Genomic DNA, 13,163 nt, shown 5'->3' with positions numbered 1-13,163 from the left:
CAAGGGATAGATATTTTTGAGTTTAGATTAGTGAAGGCACTAAATAGGTTGCAAAGCCATAACCAAGGAGCCAATCTTACTGTTGCACCCAACTTTGGGGCTACCTCATACTCAATCAGTTTAATGAAGGTACTCATGCTGGGGTATGTGGCCTCTTGGATCAACAGGTGTATCCTCGGTCTCCTTTACGTCATGCCGATGTGCTGAATTACTGTTTTGGAGGAACTTGCATTAAGGCAAATGGTTTTATTACCACGGAACACAGTCTGCTCCGTCCCATGCTGCCCCTCATCTCTCCCTAAAAAGCTTTCTCTTAACCGTCACAAGTCTAAAGAGGCTGATGGGACAGGTGAGTTTTTAGCAGCAAAGAAAGAATCCGTAAGTACCAAGTGTTGAGAGAAGGAGACAATCCTTTGCTCTTGGTAATTCCAAAACTGAACAGTGAGAGCTAGAAACTTCTGCATGTCCTCAGAGGCTTGGGGTCACCTGGAAGCAGGTGGAGCCTAGCCCTGGGCTTGAATTCTAGGCCTTAGCTGCTAGGTCAGGATTAGACTCGGAAGTTCCCTTCCCCGGAGACTCCTTCTCCTACCCCAGGCTCCTTATGGAAGGTCTTTTGTTTTGTTTTGTTTTTCGATACAAGGTCTTATCCTCCCCAAGGAGACCTAAGGTGCATCGGATGCGGGAAGCACAGAGTAGTTTCTATCCGCTGCCTCACAGGTAGGTTCTAGAGACCTGGGCTACTCTCGTACGGCATCTGCCAGCCTGTAACCAGCAGGTAGGGACAGGCGTTCCACGCCGTACACAGCTCAGAGACGCGAACGCAAGCGGCAAGTATCACCAAGGAGCCGCGACCAAGTGCGCCCACTCCCGCCCCTTCTGCCGCCGCCGCCTCAGCCGCCGCGAGCACAAAGCTTCCCGCGAAATTGACGTTGCGCCGGCCGCCGCGCAGGCGCCGCCCCCCGCCCGCCCCTCCCCCCGCGCTTAGTTCATTTTCACTGCGCCTGCGCCTCTTTTCTATTTGCCATTGGTCCCTTGGCCTCGGCGCGCCACGACCGGCGAAGGGCGCGTCCCGCGATTGGTCGGCCGCCGCCGGTCGGGGGTGTGTCCCGCTCTCGCCCCGCCCTCTGCTCCGCTCGCTAGGGTGCGCGCGGCGGTAGCGGCGGCGCGTGGCAGGTCCGGCGGGCGCGAGGCGGCGGCGGTGGCCCGAGCCTGGCCCAGCCTCGTCCGCCCGCGGCCCGCCCGGCCTGACCGACCCCCCTCGTCCCCCGGCCCCGGCCTGACCCGGAGTGCCGCGGCCTCGCTTCGGCCCGGCCCGGTCGGGAGCCTCCCGAGGGAGCCGGGGCTCCGCCTGCCGAGAGCTCAGGCCCGGCCATGACCGACTTTAAATTGGGCATCGTGCGCCTCGGCCGGGTGGCCGGGAAGGTGAGCGGTGTGGAGCGGCGGCGGCGAGGCCTGCGCGGGCTGGGGCACACGGGCGAGCAACTGCGCGGGCCTGCTGGGTCCGGGCGGGCGCCGCCTTCCTCGCGGGAGCCTTTTTCCCCCCCGCGGCCGGGGACGCGCCCCTCGGCCTCAGGACTCGTGTGGGACTGGGCTGGCGCGGAGCAGTTCTCGCCGTTCATCCCGTGCCTCCCCCCCCCTCGGGGCACCTGCGGCGGCGGCGGCGGCGGCTCGGGCGGCCCGACTGCACCTGCGGCCGCACGGTTTAAAAACGCGGCGGCCTCCCGCCGTGCCGCTCTCCGCCCGAAGCCCTGAGGCGAGCGGGGCCGGCCGGCCCGCAGTAGCCCTCGGCGACGCGTTTTAACGTTGCTCAGGGCTTGGCCACGTTCGGTCCCTCCCGTCGCAGGCTCCCCTGGAGCACAGACGAGGAGCCAGGGCCCTGATGTCGCTTAGGCTCCGTGGCTCTCCAGAGCTCCTGGGCTGGGCCACCACCCACCACATGTTGAAGCTGGCCTCCGGGACTGTGGACCTTCGCTCTGGTCTTTTCTTCCCTGGCTGCAGTTGCTAGTGGGAGAGAGGAACAGACAGAAAAGTAGAGGCAGGTTACTGAGATCTTCCAAGAGAGAGCTTCCAGGAAAGTAAAAGCAACGTGTCTTGAGACTGTTTTTCATTATTGCCGCGGGAGCTCGGGGAAGGAAGGACTGCTAGAACTTTCTAACTAGGGAGGGGTGGGAGCCTTTCGACTCAGGAGCTCATTGCAGGAGCCTGGGCCTTTAAAAGCTTTTTATTAGGAATGTTTGAGGCCAGATGAAGACGGACTAGGCGGTGGGCACGTGCACCAGCCTACTGAATAGTTCAGTCTCTTTCCTTGCTCTACTGCACTAGACTGAGTGAGTTTCTGGGTGCACTAAAAGCTCGGTGCCACTTTGTCAGGCAGGCTCTTAGAATAATGGATCCGACTTTCTTTTTCCCCCTACTTTTTTCTCTCTTTTTTTTCCGTTTTTTAATTTTAAATGATTTTATTTATTTGATTGGATTGGTGTTTTGCATACATGTATGTCTGTGTGAGCGTGTTGGGTCCCCTGGAACTGGAGTTACAGTTAGTTGTGAGCTGCCATGCGGGTGCCGGGAATTGAACTCAGGACTTCTGGAAAAGCAACCAGTGCTCTTAACCGCTGAGCCATTTCTCCAGCCTCCTCTTCTTTATTTTATTTTATTTTATTTATTTATTTTCTTTTGGAGACAGAGTCTCACTTTGGGGTCCTGATTTTCCTTAGAACTCAAGAGTTTTGGTGTGGGCTGTGGCAAATGAGTCTGAGCAAAGCCCCACAGAAGATGTGGTTACTTTCTGTCTCATTGGAAAGTATTTCAGATTCCCTTCGCTACAAGTTATGTTACTGTTTCTTAGGTCGATCTCAGTTGTAACTTTTGAAACGTGGTTTACTTTCAGACCAAATACACGCTGATAGACGAGCAGGACATACCGCTGGTGGAGAGCTACTCCTTTGAGGTAAGGATCACTGCTGTTGGGTGTCCAGGAAGCTGCACAAATTGATAGCCACTGATGCTTATGAGCCCTCAGCTCCAAAATGGTAGAGCCATTGTGACCTCTTTCACCCCAATTAGTAATGTTTTTGAAAATGTTGTTTTTGTGATTAGATATTTATTAAACCAAATGAACATACTTTTTGGGTGTAGATCCAGCCTTCCCTCAGTCTTCTTGATAAAGAATTACCAGCAACTGGCCGCAGTGGCACTTGCCTTTAATCCCAGCACTCGGGATCTCTGTGAGTTCAAGGCCAGCTTGGTCTACAAAGTGAGTCCAGGACAGCCAAGGCTTCACAGAGAAACCCTGCCTCCAAAAACCAAAAAGGGGGAAAAATTACCTGCTCTGGATTGTCCCCTTTTTTGGGGGCGGAGGGGAGAGCGGGACAAACCAGCTATAAACAATCTCCCTGTTTCTATTTCCTGAGTACTGAGATTTCAGATTTGGACATCACAGCCAATCTTAATGGGCTCTCCCCTTCCCCCAGTATTATTTTCGTGGCTTTAACTTGTGTGTTAATGTTTACCTAAATAGGCTGTGAACCACCCTGTGGGTGCTGGGAATCAAGCCCAGGGTCCTCTGAAAGAGCAACCAGGGCTCTTAACTGCTGGCCTCCCCATCCCATGTTCTGGATTTTTTAAATGTATAAAGTGTTCTGCCTGCATGTACACCTGCAGGCCAGAAGAGGGCACCGGATCTCATTATAGACAGAGCCACCATGTGGTTGCTGGGAATTGAACTCAGGACCTTTGGAAGAGCAGCCAGCGCTCTTAACCCCTGAGCCATCTCTCCAGCTATGTTGCAGAGATTTTTTATTTTTATTTTTCCTTCTTTTTGGATTTTTTGAGACAGGATTTCTCTGTGGTTAGCCTTGCCTGTCCTGGACTTTGTAGACGAGGCTGGCTGTGAACTCATAGTACCTGCCTCTGCCTCCCCTTAGCTGGGATCAAAGGCATGTGCTGCCATGCCTGGCCTCTGAACTTTGTTGTTTTTTGTTTGTTTGTTTGTTTGTTTGTTTTGTTTTTTCGAGACAGGGTTTCTCTGTGTAGCCTTGGCTGTCCTGGACTCCCTTTGTAGACCAGGCTGGCCTTGAATTCACAGCAATCCACCTGCCTATGTCTCCCGAGTGCTGGGATTAAAGGCGTGCGACATCACGGCCCAGCTGGACTTTGTTTTAAGGGTGGGAAATTCCACAATATTTTGCAAGTTGTTTATGAGGGTGCCTTGCCTGAGTGGCGCAGGAAGCCCCTATACTTTGGAGTCCTAGGAGCAGGATATCACCTGTACCTCTGGCATTTTTCTAAGCTGGATTTGAACTGCTGCTGAGAGTTGAAGGCTTTCCAACAGACTACTACTCTGCTCTCCTCTCAGGCTCGAATGGAAGTAGATGCTGATGGAAATGGTGCTAAGATATTTGCATATGCCTTTGACAAAAACCGAGGAAGGGGCTCGGGCAGGCTTCTGCATGAGCTGCTGTGGTGAGTATTTTCCAACTGATAGGTCTCCCCACCTGTGCCCCATGTGACCTGTGATATGCTCAGTATGCCTAAAGGTGAGAGAGCATTCTACCCAGTGGACCAGACTCAACCTTATCTGCCCTATCTCTGGGAGTCTGTTTTGTGACCTTTGCCACTAACCCAAAGGAGTGACTAGTGGGATTCCGGTGAGATGAGGCCTTGTGGAGGAAGAGCTTCTGCTCTTTGATCCTTCTTAGAAAATGTGCCATTGATCTTGGGTGAATAAGGTGGGATTTGAAATGTTGAGGCCATCCAATTGGGAAATTTATGTCTAGACCATTTTGTTGGTTTGGGGAGTTGACCTATTGCTCTCTGAGCCAAGCCCTTAAATCCAGGGGGGGGGAATCGTTGTTATCCTGGTCCCTGTCTGCGTGACCACAGACTGATGATATGCTTAGTTTCCTCTTGGTGTGCCGCTTCATCAGGATAAGGGCCCGGTTCAGAACACGTGACTGGCATTTTTCTGTGGTTGTACATTGATAGTTGAATAGAAGTGCTGAGGGTCTTTCCCTCAAGGCAAAAATTGTCTTTCCCTAGGGAACGCCACAGGGGCGGCGTGGCTCCTGGGTTTCAGGTGGTGCATCTCAATGCTGTGACTGTGGACAATCGCCTGGACAACCTGCAGCTGGTACCATGGGGTTGGCGACCCAAAGCTGAGGAGACCTCCAGCAAACAAAGGTGGGTCTTCCCTGGCAACGCCTCATACTTAAAGGACCATCCCATACTTTGATGTTTCTATTTTGTTCTTTTACTATGAGTGCTTTGGGACCTTGATATCCTTCTGCCCCTGCCGCTGCCAGTGTGTAGGGATTTTTATTTGTTTCATTGAAGAGGAAATAACTTTTTAATTTATGTTTTGTTTTGGAAACAGGGTCTCTATGTAGCCCTGGCTGTCCTGGGACTCATTATGTAGACCAGGCTGGCCTCAAACTCATAGCAGTCTGTCTGCCTCTGTCTCGTAGGTGCTGGGATTAAAGGTGTGCATCACCATTTTTTGCCACTGACCACTGACCACCCCAACAGATGCTAGTGGTATTGGTGAGGTTGGTTGATCAACAGTGGGTTGATCTTTGTAGCAGACATCTTTTGCGAGGGCCCCAAGTACTGTAGATGGGGCTGTGGGAGAACCCAGCCTGCTTTACTTGGTATTTAGTGTTAGCCTTTAGGTCCTTAGGGGACAGTTGGCCAAACTACTATTTTATTCTTGCAGTGTGAAGGCAGCCCTGTGAAGGTCTCAAACTTTGAATCTGCTTTGTTCGCTTCCTACTCTGATACCAGAGTTTTTTGAGTCTTCAGTTCTTTTATAAACACTTTCCCCCACCCCACTTTTTAAAAAAATTTAAGGTTCTTTGTCCTCTCCCTGTCCTCCCCTACCCCCCCCCCCCCAAACAGGGTTTCTTTGGGTAGCCTTGGCTGTCCTAGACTCACTTTGTAGACCAGGCTGGCCTCGAACTCACAGCGATCCACCTGCCTCTGCCTCCCGAGTGCTGGGATTAAAGGCGTGCGCCACCACGCCCGGCCCCAAATTTAAGGTTCTTATGTCTTATGCTGGCTTCAACTTGCTATATAGCTGAGAAGCTGAGAGTTACCTTAAACTTCCCGTCCTCCTGTGAGGTATACATCCTAGTGAGTAGGGGCCAACAGGGTCCTGTGGCTGAGTGCTATCTTTAATCTTCTGAATACACTTTATGTTCATGAGATACAACAACTACAGTTAAGACCTGTGTTTGGAAAAGACCAGCTGCAGTTCTGGGGGTAGAGGGCTGAGGTTTGTGGTCAGATGGCCTGTTGGCCCTTTTCCTCTGCCAATTTTGGGAGACAAGTTAGGTTGAAGCTGCCCTTCAGGTGGATAGTTCCTCTTGCTGGCAGAGGGATCCATGAAGCATGTCTGGTATGTCTCTAGTTGGTCGTAGTCGGGGAGAATGAGTACGTGTTGGGGAGTGCTTGATACTGTGGGCACATGTGTCCAGTGTCCTGGTTTGCTTGTGAAATACCGTGACCAAAATCAGTGACACAATCCATTATTGAGGGAATTAAGGGCAGAAATTGAAACAGGAATCTGGAAGCAGGAACTAAAGCAGACACCTTGGGAGCTCAGATTTCTTTCTTTTTGGGTGGTGGGGGGTTGTGTTTGTTTTTTGAGACAGGGTTTCTCTGTGTAGCCTTGGCTGTCCTGGACTCTGGAGACCAGGCTGGCCTCAAACTCACAGAGAGCCACCTGCCTCTGCCTCCTGAGGGCTGGGATTAATGGTGTGCCACCTCTTCCCAGCTCAGCTTGCTTTGTTACACAGTCTAGATCAGTGATTTCTGTCCTGTATCAATAAATACCCAACCCCCAGGGCAGTCTGATAGAGGTAATTCCTCAGCGGAGGTTCTACCTGTACAAGTGACTAGTTTGTGTCAGGTTGACAAAAACTAACCAGCACAATTGATCGTTGTTAACTTGACAAACACACATCACTTTAAGCCATAGTCTTGTTGTCTCCAGAGTCTCTTGTTGATATCATAATATAAAACCAAAGCCCAACAGTATAAATAATCTCAGTTTTGAGCATCTGAGACTAACTCGTAATTTCTGGTTTGCACAGGGGAGCAGCTCTGCCCCATTTCTCTAGCTCTGCCATTGACAGCATACCACAGCTTCTTTTTTTTTTTAAAACACAGACAAGGCTTCTCTGTAGCCTTGACTGTCCTAGACTTGTAGACCAGGCTGGCCTCGAACTTAAAGAAATCCTCTTGCCTCTGGCTTCTTGAGTCTGGGATTACCACCACACTCGGCTCCACAGCTTACCTTGTCTTTCGTGCTAGGTTTGTGCCACACATGCAGCTGTCTTTGGTGCTTATCCTACAGTCCTGGCATTTATTTCCAATATGCTGGGGTTTCCAACTGAGGCTACACCTTACTCAGCGGCCTCTCCGTGTCTCAGCTGCTCTCCATAGCCCTTCAATCCTGAAGCTTCCATGCTGCCAAAACCATTGCCATGTGAAGGACTTTCACACATTACCAAGTTTGCCTATCAGCTTGAGAAGCAGCCTTGGCTCCTTCTGAACCACAACTCTGTGCTAACAGAAAATATTTCCCACAAGATTTCACACTTTTGCTAATCACAGCTGATTTGTTAGCCCCAGCTGATCAGAAACCACAGATCCTTAATTCAGATATATACATGTGGACATCTCTTAATAGACTTTGAGGAACTCAAGTTTCCCAAGCTAGGCTTCCATCCTCTCTATTCCTTTCAACACTTTAAGAAAAAACATTATTTGCCTTTATTTTATGTGCATTGGTGTTTTGCCCGCATGTATGTCTATGTGAGAATGTTAGCTCTTGGAATTACAGACCCTTGTCCTCTGGAAAAGCAGTCAGTGCCCTTAACCACTAAGCCAACACTCTTAAGCTTCCGCATAACAGCCCATTAAAATTGGAGCGCTTAATGGCTTCTGGATTTCATTTCTTGTTTTCTGAAATAGAGTTTCTGTGCAGTCCTGGCTGTCCTGGAACTCTGTAGACCAGGTTGCCCTCGAAACTCAGAAATCTACCTGTCTCTGCCTCCTGAGTGCTGAGATTAAAGGTATGCGCCACTATGCCCTGCTCAGTGGCTTTTTTAGTCTAAAGTTCGAACACTTCCACAGTCCTCTGCAAAACAACCTGGCAAAGTCTGTCACAGCAATCTCCGATGCTGTATTAGTTATTTTTCTGTGGTTATGATGAGACACCATGAAAAGCAACTAAAGATGGGTTTACTGGGGATATAGTTTCAGATGGATAATAATCTATTATCACCAGGAAGCTGATGGTTTACATCCTCAGCCACAAAAAAATTAAGCTGAGAGCACAAAGTTTAAGTAGCCCAAGGCTTTAGCCTGCTTCTGGTGACGGGCTTCCTTCAGCTAGTCTGTACCTCCTAAATAACTCTGAACAGTGCTGCCAACCAGGGACCAAGTGTTCAACATGAGTCTGTGGGGCATTTCTTCTTTAGACCACCACAGGGGCCGCCTCGTGCAGCATGAGTCTCATACTGCAGTTCCTGTTGTAACATTCACTTCAGCCAGACATGGTGGTGCATACCTTTCATCTTAGCACTCTTGGAAGCCAGCACTCTCAGTTCCAGGCCAGCCTGGTCTACAGAACTATCGTCAGGACTACACAGAGAAACCACCTTGGAAACAATCAAAAAAGCCCATTCAGTTACTTCTGGCTGGCTCCCTTGTTCAAGAGGAAAGATAGCTATAACCTTAAAGGGGAAGTAGTAGGCTAACAGTAGTAGTTGGTGCTTCTTATGGTCAAGGGCAGCATGAAGGTCTTACTAGCAGCATTGAGTAGCTAAGCTTGCTAAACTCCATGCCATGGTGCTATGTGCCTTACTGGGAGACAAAAGTCAAAAAAAAAAAAAAAAGGAAAGAAAAAAAGAAGGGAAAGAGTGTGCGGGGGCCAGTGAGACAGGTCTTACTTACTATGCAGCTCTTTGGCTGTTCTGGAACTATGCTGGCCTTGAACTCAGAAAGACCTGCCTGCCTCTGTCTCCATAGTGCTGGGATTGAAGGTGTGCAGTACCTAACACCTTGTTAGGATTTAAAATATTTTAACCTTTTATTGATTCTTTGTGATTCAGGTAATGTACTCCAGTCCCGTTTATCTTCCTGTCCCCTAGGATTTAAATTTTCTAATGTGGAGTGATAAGTTCATTCAGTAGTGATGGGCAAGCAAAACTCAAATTGCCAAAACTGGGCAGAGCCTACTTGTCTTGGGATCATCGCTTCTTTTCTTTTTTTTCTAAAGATTTACTTAACAGTATTTATTATGTACAGTATTCTGCCTGCATTTACACCTGCACGCCAGAAGAGGGCACCAGATCTCATTGTAGATGGTCATGGAGCTACTATGTGGTTGCTGGGAATTCAACTCAGGACCTTTGGAAGATCAGCCAGTGCTCTTAACTTCTGAGCCATCTCTCCAGCCCTTTATTTTGGTTTTTGGAGACAGAGTTTCTCTGTTAAACAGAGCCCTGGCTGTCCTGGACTCTATGTAGACCAGGCTGGCCTTGAACTCATAGAGATCTGCCTGCCTCTGCCTCCTGAGTGCTTGGATTAAAGGCCTGTAGCCTCTTTTCTTGTGCTGTCCTGGTCCAGCCAGAGTGCACTGAGGCCTCTGCTTTCTTTCAGGGAGCAAAGCTTATATTGGCTTGCAATCCAGCAGCTTCCCACGGACCCTATAGAGGAACAATTCCCTGTCCTGAATGTGACCCGGTACTATAATGCCAACGGGGATGTGGTGGAAGAGGAGGAGAATTCCTGTACCTACTATGAGTGTCATTACCCTCCTTGTACGGTGATTGAGAAGCAGGTACAGTATGCACATTGAGTCCTCGGCTCCTGGCCAGCGCTGCCTAGCACTCTGGATGTTACATGGCAGCTTGTCCCTGTTGACCTGGGTAGCACTGAGTTCTCACTTGGGTGACTCTTCCTTTGATAATGTTCCTGTCCAGACAGTGCCTGTATAGTTTTTCTTTTTATATTTGTGTATGTGAGAGTGACTTTTTTTTTAGGATTGATTTATGTATATGACTGCTCTTACCTGTAAGTACACCTGCATGTCAGCATAGGGTATCAGATCCCAGTATAGATGGTCGTGAGCCACCATGTGGTTGCTGGGAATTGAACTCAGAAACTTTTGAAGAGCAACCAGTGCTCTTAACCGCTGAACCATCTCTCCAGCCCCATGAATGTGACTTTTCTCCCCCACAGGGGCAAGGTTTCTCTGTGTGTAGTTTTGACTGTCCTGGACTCACTTTGTAGACCAGGCTGGCCTGGAACTCACAGGGATCCACCTGCCTCTGCCTCCTGAATGCTGGGACTAAAGGTGTGCGCCACCACACCCAGCCCTGGGCTTTTACATCAAGATCTTATTCTGTAAACCAGCGGGGCCTGGAATTCACTCTGTCTGTCTGTCTCTGTCTCTCTGTCCCAACCCTCCCCCCCCCCAACCGTGTGTGTGTGTGTGTGTGTGTGTGTGTGTGTGTGTGTGTGTGTGTGTGTGTGTGTAATATGTCTCAGACTGGCTCATATATCACCACAGTCTTTATCAGGGATTACAGGAGTAAACCACTGTACCTGCCTTTTTTTAGGGGTAACAAATGTCTTGCATGTAGACCATATGCAGAACTTTTTCCCACATACGGTTTTATTGAGGTTCCAGATACTGAAATACATTTTCTGTGCATTTCGTTAGTGTGATAGTGAAGCCACAGTGTTCTGTGTTTCAGCTTCGAGAGTTCAACATCTGTGGGCGTTGCCAGGTGGCCCGATACTGTGGCTCTCAGTGCCAGCAGAAGGACTGGCCTGCCCACAAGAAGCACTGTCGGGAGAGGAAGCGTCCCTTCCAGCATGAGCTTGAGCCAGAGCGATGACGGGCTGAAGAGCTGCCACTGCTGCAGGTTCAAAGCTTCCAGCTCGTCGTGAGCACAGAGGAAGACAGACTGGCAGTTGAACCTGGAGGTGCCAAAGAAGCCAGCAATGGATCCAGAGCAGCCGCCATAGACCTCACAGCAACAAGCAGCCTGTGGGGACAGTGCCCCTCCAGTGTTCACCTTCAGCAGAGACAACGGGGAGGCTCCCTAGGACCTTTCTCATTATTTATATGTTAATATGTTTGTAAACTCATGTACAGTTTTTTTTGGGGGGGAGGCAAGGGGAAGGGTTAGCAACTTCAAATAGAATCATTTGTTGTATTCCTCAAATGGTAAACAGTCGCCACTCAGCTAGAGACTGTCATGTAGTTGAGCCTCTCTTCTGGGCAATGGGGGTCCCACCGAGAGGCTTGCACAGAGTCATGTCTAAACAGGCAGAGTAAAGGGGTAGAATCATCCTTGTTGTGGCCAGTCTCTGCTCCTCAAACCCCTGCTGTCCAGCTTTTTTATTTTTTAAGTTCTTTTCTTTGAGACTGGGTCTCTTGTAATTGTGGCAGTCTTGGAACTCCATATGTAGACCAGGCTTGCCCTGAGCTTGGAGATCCAGCTGCCTCTGCCTCCTGAGTGCTGAGATTAAAGGCCTGTATTACTCAGCTTTATTTTTGAGAGGAACTGGTTATAAGGAATGGATTGGGAGGACCCACCATCCCTCTGTTGGTCATTGAGGGCCAAAGTATGTTAGCTGGAGTGCAAGGGAGGCTCTGACTTTTCTAGTGGCAGGTGTTATGGAATGTTCCAGTACGCTGGCTACTGCTTTAGTTACTAAAGGGTACTTGTTTTGGTTTCTGTTGCTGTGATAAAACATGACCAAAAGCAACCTGGGAAAGGGAGTGTTTCAGCTTGTTAGTTCCACATCACAGCCCATCACTGAAGGATGTCGGGACTGGAGCTGGCGCAGAGGCCATGAAGGACTGCTGCTTACTGGTCTTGCTCACCCTGGTTTCATATAGCACTCAGTATTGCCAGCCCATGGGTGGCACTGTCCAAAGTGAGCTGGGCCATCCCAAATCAATACTTAAGAAAAATTCAGACAGACTTGCCCACAGGCCAATCTAGCAGGGACATTTTCATAATTTCCCTCTTCCAAAATGATTCTAATTTATATCAAGATGACGTAAAACTAGCCAGCACCGTTGGTAAATTACCACTTTTAAGCACAGACCCTGGGAGTCAGTAGTAAACTGCTGCCCCAGTCGCAATTGTGGGGTAAAGTAGATGGGGTGGGGTCTAGGCAGCCAAAGGGGCCAGGACCTTATTCACCACAGAGCTGTGGTCCCCAAGATAGCCCAATATTTTGGGGGGTAGCAAGTGACAGGTGTCTGAGGGCTACTTGGGATCTTGCTCACTTGACAAGAACGAACCCACCTTTATGGCTGGAATTTTAACTATCTCAGGATGTGGTCCCTTCTGCTAAAAGCGGCTTGCCTGACTGCTGACCTGGGCAGCTCCCTGGCCTTCGGGTTGGTCTGTAGGCCCCTGTCATATACACTTTTCTATTGCAGCATATCTGTCACATACTTGATTGTGTGCTCAGTGCTGTCTCTGCCCAAGCACAACACTTTGATGGCCTTAAGGTTATGAAGTACAGCTTCTGTGGCTGCTTTTGCTTCTATGGTCCACAATGGCCTAGACGGAAAGATGACTGAAACAGTGGCCCCATCCCTGAGTTTAAGCTTGGAGAGGTGCCTGTGTCAGATCTATACCGAGAAACTTCCCCTTCTCTGTTCTGAAGATCATGGTTTTAGCTGGCATAGTTGGGATCCCTGCTCAGATCCTAGCTTAAACATCAACCTGTGATATCATTGGGAAAAGATGTGTCTATATATTGTAAAACATTGCTGTAGACAGCCGCTGATTCAAGCCTTCAGTGCCTCCACTTGGATAAACAAGGTCTATTGTAGTAAAGGACCCCATGCCATGCAGGTGGGTCACATTTCTTGGGATGAACCATCTAGACTACAAGCTGTGATATTTATACTTTTAAGAAGAATGGCCAAGTTGGCACTGTATCCTGACCAGCAAGGGCCGCTTTACTCTTGTCAGCTTTGCATCAGAAAATTCCACCTAGAGAGACGCCCCTAGGGTTGGATAGGTAACCTGGAGGCACTGCTGCTAAAGATGTTGGTACACAACGGGCTTGCCCTTGGGGTCTTCCAATCAGCTCTCCTACAACTGCTAGCACAGATGCTATGTAGT

General features: G+C 49.4%; 1 protein-coding gene across 3 annotated transcripts; it reads left to right on the top strand.

Annotated features, from left to right (window-relative positions):
* The first annotated feature begins 1,134 nt into the window (after nt 1-1,134).
* ZMYND19 (zinc finger MYND-type containing 19) lies at nt 1,135-11,365 on the top strand. Of its 3 annotated transcripts, none has more exons than XM_084798839.1 (6): nt 1,137-1,422; nt 2,888-2,947; nt 4,355-4,461; nt 5,038-5,178; nt 9,664-9,844; nt 10,764-11,365. In XM_084798839.1, the coding sequence occupies exons 1-6, from the start codon at nt 1,372-1,374 to the stop codon at nt 10,905-10,907; spliced, it is 684 nt and encodes a 227-aa protein (XP_084654965.1). In that variant the 5' UTR covers nt 1,137-1,371; the 3' UTR covers nt 10,908-11,365. The 3 variants fall into 3 exon arrangements, with proteins under 3 accessions (XP_084654967.1, XP_084654965.1, XP_084654966.1); XM_084798840.1 differs by lacking the exon at nt 1,137-1,422 and adding an exon at nt 1,752-2,071; XM_084798841.1 differs by lacking the exon at nt 9,664-9,844 and having other exon boundaries at nt 1,135-1,422.
* Nucleotides 11,366-13,163: the final 1,798 nt, after the last annotated feature.

Source organism: Acomys minous (assembly GCF_964271855.1).
Source record: "Acomys minous genome assembly, chromosome: 10".
Taxonomy (NCBI): Eukaryota; Metazoa; Chordata; class Mammalia; order Rodentia; family Muridae; genus Acomys; species Acomys minous.
Note: the sequence above shows the minus strand (reverse complement) of the source record. Positions and strands in the feature narration are given on the sequence as shown.

What these genes read in the sequence shown, in the direction of transcription:
- ZMYND19 (XM_084798839.1), top strand. Translation starts at nt 1,372, where the DNA reads ATGACCGACTTTAAATTGGGCATCGTGCGCCTCGGCCGGGTGGCCGGG. An exon ending in TCGGCCGGGTGGCCGGGAAG is followed by an intron (nt 1,423 to 2,887) that starts GTGAGCGGTGTG and finishes GTTTACTTTCAG; the next exon opens with ACCAAATACACGCTGATAGA. An exon ending in GAGACCTCCAGCAAACAAAG is followed by an intron (nt 5,179 to 9,663) that starts GTGGGTCTTCCC and finishes GCTTTCTTTCAG; the next exon opens with GGAGCAAAGCTTATATTGGC.